The sequence below is a fragment of the Hylobates moloch genome, unplaced genomic scaffold (genome assembly GCF_009828535.3).
Source record: "Hylobates moloch isolate HMO894 unplaced genomic scaffold, HMol_V3 SCAFFOLD_23, whole genome shotgun sequence".
Lineage (NCBI taxonomy): Eukaryota > Metazoa > Chordata > Mammalia > Primates > Hylobatidae > Hylobates > Hylobates moloch.
Window position 1 is genome coordinate 2,720,530 of NW_026652298.1, and position 20,064 is coordinate 2,740,593.

At 36.0% G+C, this 20,064-nt stretch overlaps 1 protein-coding gene across 1 annotated transcript in view; it reads left to right on the forward strand.

Annotated features, from left to right (window-relative positions):
* Positions 1-20,064, forward strand: part of ITGA1 (integrin subunit alpha 1) — a 170,613-nt gene that overhangs the window by 137,305 nt on the left and 13,244 nt on the right. Inside the window, exons 19-26 of the mRNA XM_032144683.2 lie at positions 1,881-2,090; positions 4,178-4,258; positions 6,280-6,356; positions 8,695-8,784; positions 10,541-10,643; positions 13,725-13,838; positions 15,909-16,010; positions 16,159-16,263. Of these exons, the coding sequence (XP_032000574.1) occupies positions 1,881-2,090; positions 4,178-4,258; positions 6,280-6,356; positions 8,695-8,784; positions 10,541-10,643; positions 13,725-13,838; positions 15,909-16,010; positions 16,159-16,263 (882 nt within the window). The remainder of the gene's footprint in view (positions 1-1,880; positions 2,091-4,177; positions 4,259-6,279; positions 6,357-8,694; positions 8,785-10,540; positions 10,644-13,724; positions 13,839-15,908; positions 16,011-16,158; positions 16,264-20,064) is intronic.

Genomic DNA, 20,064 nt, shown 5'->3' on the forward strand with positions numbered 1-20,064 from the left:
GCTCCCAGGCCGTCTGTAGTTGTTTTTCAGCAAGCTTACCTACAGATAAATAGACTAGAAAAAAAAAAACTGTTTAAGAAAAAATAATGCACTTTCTCAGTTATCTACTGTTTAACAAAATAATGAACTTTCTCAGTTATCTACTGTTTAAGAAAATAGTAAACTTTCTCAGCCATATCTCCAGGTTTGCCCTGGTAACATTAAGAAAAAGCTTGAAACCCATGCACACATAACTCTAAATCAATCTAAAATGTTTTATAAAAGAATTAGGCTCTTCTAGACTGTTCCCAATCCTTCTAATTTCCTATTGTTGGAGTTTAAGAAAACTAATAAATTACACTCATTTTTACCTCACTTGAATTTAGGACCAATGGAAAGAAATCTCCCCCGTTATTCTAATAAGCACGGGATTGCAGTGTATGGTTTAGGTATAAAGGGTGTCCTCACACTGAAGCGTGAACTTCGACCACCGATAACCACCTAGGTCACCAGCAGTGCTGATCCATCTCTCCTTCATGGAACCCACCTTGTAAAACTTGCCAAATGGAGTAGAGCCACATGTGCTTCCTGTAGGTACACAGCTGCTCTGAGAATAGAAACGAGGGAAAGGGACCGAGTTGTGTTCACTTAGTTCCTGTTCCCAAAGTTAGAGTCCACGTGCCACCCCTGAGAGTGAGTGAGAGGAGAGGAGAAGGAGGGTGTCCCCAGCATGGCTCCGATGGAGGAGATATTAGGGATGGGGAATTCTTTTTCCCCATACACCTGTCTTCCATTCTTCCTTCCTTCCTACCAGATGTATTGATTGTCTCATACATACCAGGCATTGGAGATTACAGTCTAACACTGGAAACGGGTATTAAGTAGTAATTAGAGCGTATGCAATGGAGGAGGATTTCAGAGCTCTACAGGAACTTGCACCTAGGCTGGGAAGTCAGGAGAGCCCTCCTGAAGTTGTGCCATTTCAGTGGAGCCCTGAAAGATAGGGCGACTTCCACCCTATTTAGGGGAGTTTGGGGAGCAGAGGGGATGCTAAGTGTGAAAGTCCTGAGCATGAAGGAAACGACACTTGCTAGCGTGGCTGACGCTAAAGAGCAACAAAGGGGGTGACGTGAGGTGAGGCTGGAGGTAAAGGCAGGGGCCAGGTCATTCGGGACTTGGTGCAGTGGCACAAATTCTAAACTTCTGAAAGAGCAGCACAGTTTTTATTTGGTTCAGCCATGGGACAGGAGGCAGCAGAGTGAAGAGTGGTTGGAGGGAAACAGGTGGATGTGGGAGCCCAATGGGAAGCTATTACTCTGGTTCAGGGAGGAAATGAGAATGCTTGGGTGTGAGGTGGTGGTGGGAATGCAGAAGCAAGAAAGGATTGGAGAGATATTTAGAAGAGGAGTAGAATGGACAGGGCTTGGGGAGTTACATATGGTGGTGGAGAGGCGGTCAATGAAGAAGAATCAAGCAAAACTCCTACATTTGTGGCTTGACCGTTTTCCAGACTCTCAACTGAGCTTTATGACATTCCTAAGTATTCGATTAATTTTAAGAGAAAAAATCTCATAATTAGAGTTGAGTAGATTTAGATCTTGCAGTACTTGACTTTGTATTTCAAAACTGTCCTTCCCTGGCAGACTAAAGCCAGTGCAAAACACCCATGAAAATTGTGCATTCTTAAAAGGACTAGCACAATTTACATTCATAAGTAAATGTTTATTCTTCTCCCCTATAAATTACAGGGATAAATATAAAATCTCTTAAGGTTTTTGCAGGGAAATTCTCTTTACAAGTTGCTTAACTTACTTTGGCTGTATGCCATTTTTGTTACACAAATTGATGGGTAATTTTCAATAATGTGCAGCTAAATTTTGAAAAATTGTTCAAAATTTCAGATTCCCTTTGCCAAAGATTGTGGAAACAAGGAAAAATGTATCTCAGACCTCAGCCTGCATGTCGCCACCACAGAAAAGGACCTGCTGATTGTCCAGTCCCAGAATGATAAGTTCAACGTTAGCCTCACAGTCAAAAATACAAAGGACAGTGCTTATAACACCAGGACAATAGTGCATTATTCTCCAAATCTAGTTTTTTCAGGAATTGAGGTAAACTTTCATTATTTCATTTATTTATTCTCTTAACAGTCATTTACTGGGCCTACTTTTCATGCTACTGAGATAATTGTTTTTATTAGATTGATTCTGAAAGAATAGAAGGAATTTTTACATTAGTCCTCAGCAATGGTGAAGGTATTAAGCTTTTTAAAAAATTTTTGTTTTATTTATTCAAATATGTATATCTTTTCATAGATTCTGTATGAGGAAAGGATAGCTCATGTATAAAAACTGTATGTTTCACAAAATCCTTAAACCACCGAAACTGAAACGGAGTCAAGGAAAATAATAACAATCAAAGCCAAAATAGTTAACAGAGGTACAGAGAGGTACCTCTGTGCTGAGCAAAAAAAATTTACCTGCAGAAAAATCAAGATACCATACCTCCCTATCTATGCAAAATCCTTACTTTGGCAAGATATTTGTATTAAATAACTGTGTCAATGATTTGTAACAGAAGTTTCTTTTATTATGTTGGCAATAAAATATATTAATCTGTGTAAGATGGTATATCAGAGGTAGTCAGTGTTTCCAAATTTGAACTTTGCTTTTAATTCTGATCTCCAAATGAATCCCACTGAGTTAAAATTTTGTGTATATTTATATTAATTAATATTACATACAATTTATATTAAAAGCAATGCACTTATTAATATTATACATAGTATTAAAACACTGTTGTCTACTTTCTGTAAACTCAGATTTCATGGACATTTCTATCTGTTAGGATATCACTTAGAGACATGATGACTAAGACAAACCTAAAAATAATGTCATATATTACTATATTTTTGATTCAATTAAGAATATTAATTGCAGGCTGGGCATGGTGGCTCATGCCTGTAATCCCAGCACTTTGGGAGACTGAGGCGGGCGGATCACGAAGTCAAGAGATCGAGACCATCCAGGCTAACTCGGCGAAACCCCCTCTCTACTAAAAATACAAAAAATTAGCAAGGCCTGGTGGCACGCACCTGTATTCCCAGCTACTCAGGAGGCTGAGGCAGGAGAATCACTTGAACCCAGGAGGCGGAGGTTGCAGTGAGCCGAGATCACACCACTGCACTCCAGCCTGGGTGACAGAGAGAGAACAAGACTCTGTCTCAAAAAATAATTATAATTATTATTATTATAAATACAAATGTACAAAGTAATCTTGGGGAAAATATTACCACAAAATTTTTCTCTATTAAAAATTATTGCCTGTATCCTCCTCAGCTGACTTAATGGCCTGTCAGAGAGGCATAGCTAAAAATCTGACAGTGTATCTCTTCTGCGTATATTAGCAATAACAACAGTAATAATGATGGCAACCATTTCTTGAGTCACATCATGGTTTAGGCCTTGTACTAAGGATTTCACTTAATTTTCATTAATTATTTTGTAAGTAGGTATGACTGTACTGCAGAGATGCGAAGATAAAACCTTTTTTTCATGTTTCAACATTCTTGTAATTGCATTTTACAATTGATAACGTGTTTATTTACCTGGCAGTGTTATTTTTCCTTCTTATGGGTTTGTAAAAATAATGGCATATCTCATGTTCAATGGCATTTTAAACTGGACAAAATAGAGTATATGACTAAAACCACTTGATAGAAAATCAGTCCCAGAGAGATGAGGAATCTTAACAAGGATAAAGCTAACAGTGGTGCAGTCAGGGTTTAAATTCTGGTGGTCACGGGTCAGAGCCTATGCTCTTATCCACTGCACTAAACTCCTCCAATAACTAACGTTCACTGAAGGCTGCTCTGCACCAGTCTTGGGTGTGTGGATTATTTTATCCAGCCACCACAATCACTCTGTGAGGGAGGTGCTATTAGCACTTTCATTTTACAACTGAAGATTTAGGCAGGATTGTGAGATATGCTTTGTCTTTCAGGCACCCACAAGTGATATTTTAGGATTTCCATGAGTGTAGAACAGCTGGTCCCAGAATTCTGTGCCTCTTCCAGCTAAATTGAGACAAAAATATTGGCAAGGCAGTCACCAAGACACATGTGGGAAAATTCTGAAAGAACACTTTTCAATATTTCACCTGCTTGTCTGCTCTGATTCTGTTTGCTTTCTCTTCCTAGGCTATCCAAAAAGACAGTTGTGAATCCAATCATAATATCACATGTAAAGTTGGATATCCCTTCCTGAGAAGAGGAGAGATGGTGAGCAGATTATACAAAATACATGTGGAAATTGAATATGAAAAGTAATATGTGCAAAGACAAATATATAAATCCTTCCAATGGTAGTTTAGGATAATATGGGTGAAAAATGTTCAATTCAAAACTGTGACAGATTGGAATATGCTATGGTCAGAATGTTTGTGCCCCACCAAAATTCGTATGTTAATACTTAATCCCTAATGTGATAGTAGTAAAAGATGAGGCCTTTAGGAGGTCATTAGGTCCAGAGGGTGGAGCCCCCATGAGGGATTAGTGCCCTCATAAGAGAGGCTTGAGGGAGACTGCTCACCCCTTCTACCACGTGAAAACACATAGCAGGTGTCATCTATGAGAACTGGGTGTTTCCAGACACTGAAACTGTTAGTGCCTGGATCTGGGACTTCCCAACCCTCAGAACTGTGAGCAATATATTTCTGTTATTTATAAATTGCCTGGTATAAGGTATTTTGTACAAGGTATTTATAAATAACAGAAACATATTGTAACAACCTTGTAACAATTCTTATACAGGCAAACTCGAACACCAAGACAAGATTTAAAATTTATACTACATAACATATCTAATTTATACTACATAACATATCTAATTTATACTACATAACATATCTAATTTATACTACATAACATATCTAATTTATACTACATAACATATCTGATCAAATGGAGCTGGGAAATTCTGTTATTGGAGTCTCCTAGGTAGTAGGTGTCTCTGGCCTACAAGAAAAAGAATGCTTCAAGTAGATTGGTTTAGAACTTAATCAGAAATTCTCCTCCCAGCTCTCTCTTTTTGAAAAACGATTGCCTTACTGAGATACAATTCATGTAGCATGGAGTTCGCTCATTGAAAGCGTGTATTTCAATGGGTTTTAGTGTATTCACCAAATTATAAATTGTATAGTCATTATGACAATTGATTTTAGAACATTTTCACACACCACAAAGAAGCCACGTATGCATTGGCAGTCACTCTGTTTTTCCTCAACAGCCTTTCTCCCAACCCCAGGCAATCACTAACCTACTTTCTTTTTCTATGGAACAAATTGAATTTCCAAATATTAATTGACTTTTATTTGCAATTCTAGAATCAGGCAACACCTTATTCTGTAAAATAAAATGAATGGTGGATGAGCTGAGGAGAGGAAGTTGACTTTATAGAGAGAAAAGGGCTGAAGAAAGCAGAAACAGAGAACGAAAAGTCGATTGGTCATTTCAAAGTTATTTTCCTTGTAAAAGTGAAAGCAGAGGGGATTTTCTTATCGTGCTGTTTGAAACTGGCTTGATTGGGGATTTGGTGATTATCTCTCACTTTCCTCATCTCTCAAAAAGTCAGACAAATGATTTAATTTCAGCCTTGTGGTGTGGAACTTAAGCATTATTTAATCTGTTGGGCCTAGAGCAAGAGCTGTCCAAACCAGTGACCTCCTATACACTTTATTTAACATATTTCTTAGTCTATTCTGGCTGCTATAACTAAATACTATAAACTGAGTAGCTTATTTCTCACAGTACTGGAAGCTGGGAAGTCCAAGGTAGACGCACTGGTAGATCCAGTGTCTGGTGAGGGCCCATTTCATGCTTCACAGAAGATGTCTTTTCAATGCATCCTGAGATAGCAGAAGCAGGGAGGCAGCGTTCTGAGTTACAAGGGTACTAATCCCACTCACGAGGGCTCTGCCCTTATGATCTCGTCACCTGCCCAAAGGCCCCATCTCCTAATATCATCACATTGGTATTTAGGTTTCAACACATGAATTTTGAGGGGAAACGTTCACATTATAGCAATATGTAAAACATGGTACAAATTCACATTGAAAAAGAAAATGTATATTATATGTTATTCTATCTATTTTTGAGATACAATAAGGTTTCATTTTGTAAGACAATGTTTCTCAAATAACTTCATAATTTGAGTTTAGGTAATGTCATTTATGGAAATTGAATATTTTAGTCAAAGTAAACAATTTCTTATCTGTTACTAAAGACATATTTTTATTTTATAGGTAACTTTCAAAATATTGTTTCAGTTTAACACATCCTATCTCATGGAAAATGTGACCATTTATTTAAGTGCAACAAGGTTGGTTTACATGTGTATAAATGTATGTATATGAAAGTGTATTGCTTCTGCGTATTCTGAATATTTTGCTCTATAAACTCACCGACAGTTTCTTGCAGGTTGTAGGAGATCAGTAGAAGTGGAAGGCGATTAACCACTCTCCTTCACAAAAACACCCTTAAGAATAATTAGCAAAATAAAGAAATTTTCATTTAATAGAAATAATTCACCTAACTAGATTAAAGCAATGGTTCTATGAGCTACAGAAGATACCATAATCACACATCATTTATATCTGCCAAATTGCATTTAAATTCATAAAAAATTTACTGATAATTTAAAAACTTTCACTGGCTGCCCATCAAGGTCAAATGAATCATTAGATGGACTTAAAGTTTTGTGATGTCCTTTTGTAATTTAATATACTTTATTGAAATCAGTCAGAACTTCTGAAAGGTATCATAGAACACACAGACTAACAACAGCAAAGGCCCAATAAGGAAAGTGAAATAGTGGTCTAACTTTCTTCTAATTGTAATCATCCACTGACCTGTCTGCAGTGAGATGGTGTCTTCTACTGTTTTATTCACAGTGACTAGCATTGTGCCTCCTGTATTGTAATCACTACATAGATGTAGACTAAATGAATAACTTAGATAAATGAATTAACAGATTAATTCTGTATGTTCAAATCAACTCAACAAATATTTATTTGGCATCTATTATGCACAAGATATTGGATTATCACTGTAAGGAATATAAAAATTACTAAGGGCATGAAACTCCTCATAGGGTAAGTATTACAGTAGGGTGTTGAGACTAGTATAAAATTATTGTAACCTGGGATAGAATAAAAACAATCCATTATAGAGATATAAAGCTGTGTCAGAAAATTAATAGAAGCTGAAATAATATCTACTTGGCAACAGGAACCCAAGAAAGCTTTATCAAGGAACTTATAATTGAGAAAGACCTTGAAGAGTAGATAGCATTTCACAGAGAGGTCGCTGAATAGCACTAGGTGGAGCATTTCAGGCAAAATATACAGCTTGATTAAAAAGGTTATCAATTTTAGCTGAAATATAAAGAATACAGAAAGTAGCAATGAAAATAAACAGGGAGTTTGCATTCTATCATATTATGTTAGGTACTGAATGTCAGTCAAGGTATTATTTCTTAATTGAACAGACCTTGAAAAGCCAGTAAAGTTTTTGAGAGGTAAAGTCATCTGTACAGAGCTGCTGCTTATGGAGATTAATTTAGGAAGGCTGCAGTGTGGAATAGGGGAGAGAAAAGGGGACCATTCATGCTAAGAGCTGAGTCACACAAATACCTGTAATCCAAGGCAGCATGCTGCTTTCTCTGTCCTGCTGCATATGAGCCACTTTATACATTTGGGAATAAGCACAGCTATTGAAAAGTACTCTTATGCCCATTCTGTGAGACAATATGTTAGGTACTTGGTCAGTTGGTGGAGGGGTGTGTGTATAATAATAATGAAAGCTAACACTTACTGAATATTTCCTATGTCCTAGGCACAATCTTAAACACTTTATACTTATTGCTCATTTAATCATCATTTATTACCCATTTAATATCCCATTTTATAGATAAAGAAATCAAGGCAAAGACAGATAAGTAATTTGACCAAAGTGTATCAGTGTGCAAGAACAATCCCATTCTCTGGCCCCAGAGTCAGTGTTCATTACTTGTTATATCATTTGTATGTGTTTTCTAATATGAGGAAGTATGTGTATGTGTGTATGCACATATATATGTGTGTTTACGTAATATATAATTTAAATGATAACCAAAATCAAGAGAATAAATCAGTGCTTAACAAATAATATGATCATCAAGTACTTAGTATGGAAAGACTATTAAAGAAGAAAACAAAAGATTTTAGATTTATTCTCAGCTGTGTGACCCTAATCACTTATCTTTGCTAAGTCCTCATCTGTGATAAATAAGAATCACCTGGGGGCAGATAGGTGGTTAAAAACAGAAATTCCTGCACCCCAAGTTGGAACCACTAAATCCACATTTCTAAGGGAAGCCCAATAATCTTTGTATTTTAACAATTAAACCGAGGGACTCATCATTATTGTGATAGAATTTTGAAAAACATAAATCCGTGAGATTGTCAACTCTAGTTGCACATCAGAATCAACTTGGGAACTTTCAAGCATACCAATCATCTCCGATCTCCTTCTTCACCCCAATTAAGAAAATAATTAAAAATTATACTCTTACATGCTTTTATTTAGTTGCCAGGAGAAGTTCTCTTTCAAACACTTAGAAATGTCTCTAAGTAGTCAAGATTTTAATGGTTTGTCTGAATGTGCTGTGTATTTTCTAGTGACAGCGAAGAACCTCCTGAAACCCTTTCTGATAATGTAGTAAACATTTCTATCCCGGTAAAATATGAAGTTGGACTACAGTTTTACAGGTAGGAGAAAACTACATTTTTATGTTGATGCCTTTCTATTAACCCAGTGGTTCTGAAAGTGTGGTCCCTGCCTGGCCAAGGGCATCAGCATCACCTGGAAACTTGTTAGGCAAATTCTCTGGTCCCACCTGAAACCTACCAAATCAAAAACTCGGAGGATGGGGTTAAACAAGCCTTCTAGGTAATTCTCATGCATCCTAATGTTTGAGAACCATTATACTAAATAACCCAAAATGTTAGGTGTTACTGATACCGGATTGCATTCGCTGTCCAGTCTTAATTCCCGAATGCAAGTTGAAGACCCAGAAGTCCTTCGCAAAACACGATATTTTCTTAGAGGCCACCAGCATATTTCTTGGCCATCATTCTCATCCTGTGGAAGCTGATCAGTCTTCTCAATCTGGACACACAAGATTAAAGCATTTCTCATTGACAAGAGCTGTTTATTTCTTCCACCATTCATAAACCATTATTTCTCTTAAGAACTTCTTATCTATCCAAACACAAACTATGTTGACAAACTTTCCCTCTATAATTTCCCCTGCTTAAGCAGAACTCCAAGCTTTTGCCAAATAAACATGTGCAATGTACTTAAAAGGATAAGAATCAGTGGCAAGTTGGTTTATTCTAAAAGTCTTATCATTTTATTAATTTTTAAGAATAGTGGCTAACATTTATTGAGCCTTTGTGTTCTGTCTTATCTGATCCTCATGATAATGCTATGGTTCAAATACAACTACTATCTCCGTTTTCCAGTTGAAGAATTTCAGGTTCAGAGAGGCTAATTTACCCAAGGTTATATATTCAGGAAGCGTTAGTTTAAACCATTTCACGTGCTTTTTTTTTCTTTTAATTTAAAAAGTGTTTTAAATTGACACATGATAATTGTACATATTTATAAGGTGCTTGGAGATGTTGTGATGCAAGTAATATATAGCAATTAAACAGGGTAATTGGAACATCCATCGTCTCAAACATTTATCTTTTTTTTTATTGGGAACATTCAATATCTTCCTTCTGGCTTAATAATTTATTATCTATGGCACTCTCTCTTTACTAACTGGAGACTACAAAAATGGCATGATTATAGGATATACATGTAGATTGTGCTAATATTTCTCAGCCTTTAAATTCTATCGGCTATTTTCTATTTTTCTGTATCCACTTTTATTAGTGCACTGACTTTTCCCCAAGAGTTTTCCATTTACTTAAAATCAAATTTTGGCAAACACTTATAAATATTTTTTGTCTTCCTTTGACTGAAGTGCTGCTTAAAAACATACTGTTTTATTCTACCAAGTTCATCCAAAGAACATGATGAAGCTGTGTAGAGAAGATTGAACTTTTAAGTTTAGCAGTAAATATAGGACTTTAAATTATGAAATGGTAAAAATTTTAAATCTATTTAGAATTCAGCATTACATTTTAGCTTCATTTTTCACTAGGTATAAATGGTATTAGTGAATTTATGGAAACTTTTCACTTGTTAACAATGAAATTTTAACTTTTAAAACTCATATTCTAGCATTTTGGGGTCAAATAAGCATCAGTGATGATTAAACTAAATTATATAATCCTTCTCACTCTCCTCAAAGATTTAATTTTAGGTTTCAAGGTAAATGAATTACCCTATGATTTGAAATCCCTACAAGTATTTTTGTGGAATTACATGATATGGAGAAAGAAAATAATGAGGCCAAATAAAAGTTAAACTTTGTTTTGTTTTATTTTTCTTCTTCTAATTAATTCTTTTAAGCTCTGCAAGTGAATACCACATTTCAATTGCTGCCAATGAGACAGTCCCTGAAGTTATTAATTCTACTGAGGACATTGGAAATGAAATTAATATCTTCTACTTGGTAAGAAATTACCTCTAAAATAGTATTCTAAAGGAGTTATTTGTAAATATATAAATTAAAGTATTAACAGATGCATAAAAATATGTTGCTACAATGTTTAATCTCTATGTTCCAGCATATTTTCTTTATAATTTCATAAATATAAATATAAACATATTATATATATAATTTTCAATTATATTTTTCTTTATAACTTCACCGAAGATTTAAATTTGTGATAATTATATTTTCAAATCAGTTTAGAGATCTAAGTCTCTAATTTCCTCAAAATAAGATACTATTAGAATGACTTTCTAGAAAAAATATAAACTATGGGACTAGATAGATGCTACCGATAAACCTGTAGACTTTACTTACATTATTTTTTCAGTGTGACTGAGAAAAGCACCTTTTCATTAATTATGACTATATCAGAAATTTGTTATCACAATTGTCTTGGCAATTTTTTTTACTCAACAAATAAGTATGTATCACGTTCTCCTTATTGTTACCTTTCACATGCATTGTACTATAAATTACTCATGTTGGTACTACCACCTCCTTAAGTGATGTTTTCTATTACATTTATTTTTCCTTTTAAATCTTTTATAACAAACTCTATACCACTATAGCAAACAATCATGGAATTTTATTTTAGGTAATGCCTAGTTACTGACACAGACTCAAGTTAAAATTACTCAAGGAAAAAAGAGAACACAATTCAAATAATGGATTTAAATATGTATTCAAAAATATGAGATAATGCAACAAAATTATAAATGAAGATAGCCTCAATCCCTTTGGGAATTGCCAACCACAAAAAAATGTTCTCTCACAAAGTATAAATAAACATATACTCCCAAGATTAATTTCATTTTTTAAAATTTGTACTCTGCTAGAATTCCTACGACAAGATACCCTGGAAATTAGCATAAATGCCAATCACTCTACTGAATTCTAGGATAGATTTTTGGAATTCAGGCTATCAGATTTCTCCAGCCCCATTCACTTTCCCTGAACTAGAAAATTCAGCAAAAAAAGAAAGACAACAAAAGACTTTGTTGTAGATCTTTATATATTGTAACTTCTTAAGGTCCAGATTTGAAATAGGTACTCCCTCTTCTAAAAGTGTTGATATGAATTACATTGCTAAGAATATTCCTGAGCATAAAACTTTGTGTGTATCTCTGATTATTTTGCTGAAGTAAATTCTAGAATTGGAATAATGGAGTTTTTTAAAAGAACTTTTTTTAAGGTGAAACCCAGTAAGTTTACTGCTCGGAATTTTCCCTAGGAAATTTTTGGTGATAGAAACAAAGATTTCAGAGATGTTCTTAACAATATTATTTATAATAGTTTAAAAATTAAAGCCTGAGCACAATCTAAACATTTAACACAATGAAATTACTTAAATAAATTGTCATATATTTAGCGAAGAGATTATCACATATTCAAGGGAGAGACTTAATGTAATATTTTAGAAGGCACATTTTGGAGTAAGAAACCATAATGCTGCTATTTACTAGCTTTGTGATCTTGGAAGTTCTTAATTTTCATTCCAACCTTCTTACCTCATAGATAAAACAAAGATAAAAAGAGGATCTGCTTCCTGCAGTTGTTAACAGGGTTAAAAGCAATAATGCATATAAGAAAATTAGCACAGTATGTGGCACATAGTCACAATATTGACGTTGTGGTTGTTATGAACAGTCATATTCTCAATAAACTTATACATTTAAAGGAAAATGCCATAGCATAATACATTTTACAGACAGGGTACAAAACTGTATTTTATTGTGTTACAAATTTTATAAATATGCCTATATGCAAATAGTAAGGACAGGTAACCTACACTAAAATTTAACCAAGGTAGTTGAAGTATAGGAAACGTTTATTTTCTGTTTATTTTCGGTATTTTCCAGTGTTTCTACAAGGAACATTTTTTAATCAGAAAAAAATGATAATTACAGAACACAGGATTTCTGACTGAATATCAGGAAACAGAATTTGACTGGAAATCAAGAAGATAAGAGTTAGGGAGCATGTTTAAGGGTCCAGGTGCAGCTGGTCAGGAACCTCCAGAATTCCAGAATTAAAGGATGTGTTTAATCTTTACCAACCCAGGAAATTGCTTCAGATCTGAGGAGCTCTCAGTCTGGAAGGCTCAGCTGGGTAGATCGCTGACTTTCCTTGGGTCTATCTATGTAAATCAAGGCGTTCCCTACCCAGCTAAAGAAGCTGCACAGGGATGCCATAGGCTTTAGGCCTACGGATTATGCTTCAGCAGTGGGAAGGGGACCACTGCACCTGGTTGTCCCAGTTCAGTTGTACCTTTTAAGCAGGCAAGGACCTCTGGATAGTGAGTTCAGTTTCCTGTTGAACTTCATCCTGCCCACCTTTCTCTTTGAGCTACACTCACTACTGGTAGCAGAACATGATACCAAGTGGAAATTTGGGGTTAGTGGATGAAAACGAATGGAGACTGAAATGAAAGTAAATTTGACTCTCATAAAACCAGATTATCAACAGCCAGTGGCACAGTAGCCCTAGTTGGGGGCAGAATTGTGAAGGGAAGCAGATGGGAGTCTGGTTTGCCTGTATAGCGGTGGCAGATCCCATCTAGCCAGGATTAGAGATGATTTATGCGTTTAGGGAATTATGGCAAACTGGGTAAAGGCAACCAAAAATCTAAATTATTCCATAGTCTCCCTTCTTTCCAGTTTCAAAAAGACTGGTATGTTAAAAATAATAATAAAATAAATAAATAAATAAATAAAGAATGAGCATGGCAAGAACATAATAACAGACAAAAACGTCCAGTTCTGGTCTTCTATTAATCCTAGGTCTATTAAGAGAATGGGGGATGGAGGAACAATATGATTATAGCTGATTCATACAGCTACTGACCATTAAGTGTCCATATTTTCTCCTGGCTGAATTATGCCAATTCTCTGTACAGCACCATAAAGGATCTATATTCATTTGGGGATTCAAAATATTACACAACTTACTTCATCAGCTAGAAAACAAAGTCCTACATAAGACAGAAAGAATTATATTAAAGGAGAATGAAAGATTACATTTCCACTTTTTTTCTTGTAGATTAGAAAAAGTGGACCTTTTCCAATGCCAGAACTTAAGCTGTCAATTTCATTCCCCAATATGACATCAAATGGTTATCCTGTGCTGTACCCAACTGGATTGTCATCTTCTGATGTAAGTCATGTGTGCCTCGGAATTATGTCATTACTGTTATCTTTTCCACTTTATGTTTAAGCCTTTTCCACTGCATGATACTTGTAATAAAGAGTTTTACCGAAGTAACATGGAGAGGTATTTAGATAATTAAAAGCAAATAATAATAGATGTATTATTCCCTAGAGCTGCTGTAACAAATTATCACAAATTGAGTGACTTAAAACAACACAAATTTATTCTTTCACGGTTCTGGAGTCCAGAAGTCCAAAATCAAGGTGTTGACAGTGTTAATTCCTTCTGGAGGCTCCAAGAGAGACTCTTTTTCATGCTGTTTTCCTGGCTTCTGGTGACAGCTGGCAACCCTAGGCGTTCCTTGGCTTGCGGCAGCATAACTCCTATCTTTGCCCCTGTCTTCACCTGGCCTTCTCTGTGTTTCTATGTGTTCTCCTTCTGTCTGTGTTTCTGCACACTCACCATTAGATTTAGGGTCCACCCTAAATCCAGAGTGATCTCATCTGGAGATCCTTAATATAATTATGTCTGCAAAGACCCTATTTCCAAGTAAAGTCATGTTTACTAGTTCTAGGAGGATTTAGGCATATCTTTGGGGACCATTATTCAATCCACTAGAGTAGATTTTAAATAATTCATTGTTATGAAATGTTTGTTACACTTTTCCTTGATTTGTGGTAATCAAACAACTCTATAAAGTGACTTCTTAATTGTGCCTAAGCATGCACAGCTGCAAACAAAAGAGTATAATTGTATTTACTCACATCCCAAATAATAGCAATATTGCACCCCCTTTATGTTTTTAGCTTGAATGAAACTATATGATAGTTCGTTATGGTTTAGTACCTAAAACAAAAAATCACCATAAGTATTGAATTAATGTGTGCATGATGTCAGAATTTGGAAATCTGTCTTTTCATGCATTTTTTTAAAGTATTCTCAGAAATCAAGAAATAGCAACAATGCTAATTGGCTTGTGATCACTTAAATGTTTTCCTAAGGGCAAGGGAAAAATAAGCCTCTGGAATTTCCCTCTAATCAAAAAAGCAGGTTTGTGAAAATCCAAAAGAGAAAAAAAATTGTACTTTTCATACTGCCTAGGAAACTTTAATCTTACTAACTTTTGTCAAGGATATTGAGAGTACTGGGGAAGCAAAGATTTACTAGGTTAAGTCTAGAACCAGCTATCTTATAAATATAGCATTTTAACATAATATGTTAACATCTATAGGGCTGTCTGCTTACGTCTTCCTCCCATGTAGACTGAGTGTCTTATCCTTGGTGTGTAGGGAATCAAAAGTATTATTGGATGAATACATAAATACACATGAAGGTCCCTCGCTTTTCAATTGTTTCATGACCCACAATATTGAACAAGTATTTTTGTTGTTTTTGTTTCCTTTTTTTATTTGAGACAGAGTCTCTCTCTGTCACCCAGGCTGCAGTGCAGTGGTGCGATCTGGGCTCACTGCAACCTCCGCCTCCCATGTCCAAATGATTCTCCTGCCTCAGACTCCCAAGTAGCTGGGACTACAGGCTCCTGCCACCACACCCAACTAATTTTTGTATTTCTAGTAGAGATGGGGCCTTCACCATGTTGGCCAGGCTGGTCTCGAACTCCTGACCTCAGGTGATCCACCCGCCTCGGCCTCCCAGAGTGCTAGAATTACAGGTGTGAGCCACTGTGGCTGGCCGTTGTTTTTATCAGTAGAATTTTAAATGTTTTACTCTCTCTGCAGTATAGAATTTATAAGCTTATCTTTGATTAAGGTAATAATGAATGTATTAATCATGTAATAGTAAGTTCTATTAGCATTCTTTCTTTTCCATTACAACCTCACTAGTATCCATTACAATTCAAAAATAGCATGGTAACAGTACGTATTATCTTGGGGTGGATATATATGTATGTATGGCTGGTGCATAACAACCTTTTCCATACAGCACACTTACAAAGATGGATCTTTAATATATGGCAATGGCTGTCATTCACAGATTCTTTACACTACTGCAGCAAGTCATTTTTTTCCTCTGATATCTGGCATTGTCTAATAAATGTAATATTTTCATTTCTAGAATGCAAACTGCAGACCCCATGTCTTTGAGGATCCTTTCAGTATCAGCTCTGGAAAGAAAATGACTACATCAACTGACCATCTCAAACGAGGCACAATTCTGGTAAATTAAGACAAGTGCTATTTTTACCATTGTTTTCCAAATGAATAAAATTGATATCAATCTAGAAATAACCATCTGAAGAATTTAAATATAGTATATTTGATAAAATGGCAAGAATACTGATCTGTATCTCTGGATATTTAAACAGGACTGCAATACCTGTAAATTTGCTACCATCACATGTAATCTCACTCCTTCTGACATGAGCCAAGTGAATGTTTCGCTTATCTTGTGGAAACCAACTTTTATAAAAGTAAGTAACTACATTGTTCTATGCACTGATTGAATAATATCAATAAATATTCATTTACCACTTAGAATATGCAAGGCACAGTGCTGCTGTTGGAAAGAATGTGAGACTGGAAGTCTAAGAGGATGTGACCAAGCCCCAGCTCTGCTTAACCAGCTATGTGTGTCTCGTCTTCCTTGTCTGTTAAGAACTAAGATATTACCAAGGTCCCTTCTGGAGAGATATACTTTTTTCAATCTCTCTTATCCTTTGTCTTTGTAACTTAAGAGATAAATACCTTTCCAGTACCAAAGCTTGCACTTCTGTTAATACTTTGGAACTCAGTTAATGTACAGAGTATAATAAAGTGGCAATCCTTGACCCCAGTAACAAAGGAAAGAGCTTACATATACCATAGACTTACTGTGTTTTATCAGACTTTTATTATATGTATAACTTTATAATATATAGGTATATATGAAGCCTTTTTTTTTTTTTTTTTTTTTTTTTGAGATGGAGTCTCTCTCTGTCGCCCAGGCTGGAGTGCAGTGAAGCGATCTCGGCTCACTGCAAGCTTCGCCTTCCGGGTTCACGCCATTCTCCTGCCTCAGCCTCCTGAGTAGCTGGGACTACAGGTGCCCGCCACCACGCCCGGCTAATTTTTTTTTGTATTTTAGTAGAGACTATGAAGACATTTTTAACCCCTTATAAAGCCAAATCTGTCTGACAATAAGCTACTTTAAAACTTTTTATTGTATTTTGTATTATTTGTTTCTCAGGAAGTATTTAGTTGAATATATGACATTGCCATTTTTGAATTTGATTATAGTAAGTTGCCATTTTTATGTTATTAACTGTTAATATTGGCAATTTCATTTTTTAAATTTCAACTTTAATTTTATACTCCTTGTATACACGCACGAGTTTGTTAGATGGGTATATTTGGAGGATATTGAGGTTTAGGGTACAAATTTCACCGCTCAGGTAGTGGGCATAATACCAAATAGGTAGTTTGTCAGCTCCCCCAAGTGGTCCATGGTGTCTCCTGTTCCCATCTTTATATCCATGAGTACCCAAGACTTAACTCTCACTGATACGTAAGTACATGTGGTATTTGGTTTTCTGTTCCTGTGGAATTTGCTTAGGATTATGGCCTCCATCTGCATGTATGTTGCTGCAAAGGACACGATTTTGTTCTTTTTTATGACTGTGCAGTGTTCCATGGTGTATATGTACATATTTTCTTTATCCAGGCCACTGTTGATGGGCACCTATGTTGATTCCATGTCTTTGCTGTTGTGAATAGCACTGCAATGAAGATATGACTGCATGTGTCTTTTTGGTAAACAGTTTCTTTTGGGTATATACACCCAGTAATGGGATTGCTGGGTTGAATGGTAGTTCTGTTTTAAGTTGTTTGAGAAATCTCTAAACTGCTTTCCACTGGCTGAACTAATTTACATCCCCACCAACAGTGTATAAGCTTTTCCTTTTCTCCGCTGCCTCACCATTGTGTGTTATTTTTTGACTTCTTAATAATAGCCATTCTGACTGGAGTGAGATGGTACCTCATTTTGGCTTTGATTTGCATTTCTCTAATGATTAGTGATAATGAGAGTTTCTTCATATGTTTGTTGGCCACCTGTATGTCATCTTTTAAGGAGTCTATTCATGTCCTTTGCCCATTATTTAATGTGGTTATTTGTTGATTGCTTGCTGAGTTGTTCAAGTTCCTTATTCTGGATATTAGACCTTTGTCAGATGCATGGTTTGCAAATATTTTCTCCCATTCTGTAGGTTGCCTGTTTACTCTGTTGATAGTGTCTTTTGTTGTGCAGAAGCTCTTTAGTTTAATTAGATCCCACTTGTCAATTTTTGTTTTTGTTGCAATTGCTTTTAGAGACTTAGCCAAAAATTATTTGCCAACACCAATGTCAGGGAGGGTATTTCCTAGGTTTTCTTATAATATTTTTATAGTTTAAGGTCTTATATTTAAATCTTTAATTTGTCTTGGTTAGTTTTTGTATAGGGGGAAAGTTAGGGGTCCAGTTTCATTCTTCTGCATATGGCTAGCCAGTTATTCCAACACCATTTATTGACTAGGGATTCCTTTCCCCATTGCTTGTTTTTGTTGGCTTTATCAAACATCAGACGGTTGTAGGTATGTGGCTTTATTTCTGAATTCTCTATTATGTTTCACTGGTCCATGTGGCTCTTCTGTACCAGTATCATACTGTTTTGATTACCGTAGCCTTATAGTAGAGTTCAAAGTCAGGCAGTCTGATGGGTCTGGCTTTGTTCTTTTTACTTAGGATTGCTTTGGCTACTTGAGCTCTTTTTTTAGATCCACATGAATTTTAGAATAGTTTTTCCTAATTCTGTGAAAAATGATGTTGGTACTTTAAGAGCAATAGTGTTAAATCTATACATTGCTTTAGGCAGTATGTCCATTTAGTGATATTAAATGAAAGGCTTTTTCTTTTGTTTGTCTCATCTCTGATTTCTTTCAGCAGTGTTTTGTAGGTCTCCTTTTAGAGATCTTTTACCTCCTTGGTTAGCTGGATTCCTGGATATTTCAGTGCTTTTTGTAGCTTCTGTAAATGGAGTTTTTTGTTCTTCGTTTTTTTTTTGTTTTTTTTTTTTGAGACAGAGTCTCGCTCTGTCGCCCAGGCTGGAGTCCAGTGGCACAATCTCGGCTCACTGCAAGCTCTGCCTCCCAGGTTCACGCCATTCTCCTGCCTCAGCCTTCCGAGTATCTGAGACTGCAGGCACCCACCACCACACCCGGCTAATTTTTTTAATTTTTTTATTTTTAGTAGAGACGGGGTTTCACCATGTTAGCCAGGATGGTCTCAATCTCCTGACCTCATGATCCGCCCATGTCGGCCTCCCAAAGTGCTGGGATTACAGAAGTGAGCCACCGCGCCCAGCCCTGAGTTGTGTTCTTTATTTGACTCTCACCTTGAACATTATTGGTGTATAGAAATGCTACTAATTTTTGTACACCTATTTTATATTCTGAAACTTTACCAAAGTCATTTATGAATTCTAGGAGTTTTTTGGCAGAGTCTTAACAGTTTTCTAGGTATAGGATCATATTACCAGTGGAAAAAAGATAGCTTGACTTCTTCTATTCCTATTTGGATGTCTTTATTTCTTTATCTTGCCTTATTACTCTGGCTAGGACTTAGAGTACTAGGTTGAATAGGAGTAGTAACAGTGGGCATCCTTGTCTTATTCCAGTTCCCCAAGGGAATGGTTCCAGCTTTTGCCCATTCAGTATGATATTGGCTAGGATTAGTTACAGATGACTCTTACTATTTGGAGGTATGTTTCTTTGATGCCTGTCTCTACCTAGAGTTCTTGTGCTTATTCTTTCTCATCTTGGGGGACTGATGTTCTTCAACTGTGGTATAAGTTGAATGTAGTCATTGGTTTGTTTCTGGATGCTTTTAGAGGGCCAGGGCTCTGTACAGGATCTTTATTTGTGGGTGTATGCTCACAGGAGTGTTTTTTTTATTTTAATTTTATTATTATTATACTTTAAGTTTTATGGTACATGTGCACAACGTGCAGGTTTGTTCCATATGTATACATGTGCCATGTTGATGTGCTGCCCCCATTAACTCGTCATTTAGCATTAGGTATATCTCCTAATGCTATCCCTCCCCCCTCCCCCCACCCCACAACAGTCCCCAGTGTGTGATGTTCTCCACCCTGGGTCCAAATGTTCTCATTGTTCAATTCTCACCTATGAGTGGGAACATGCGGTGTTTGTTTTTTTGTCCCTGCAATAGTTTGCTGAGAATGATGGTTTCCAGTTTC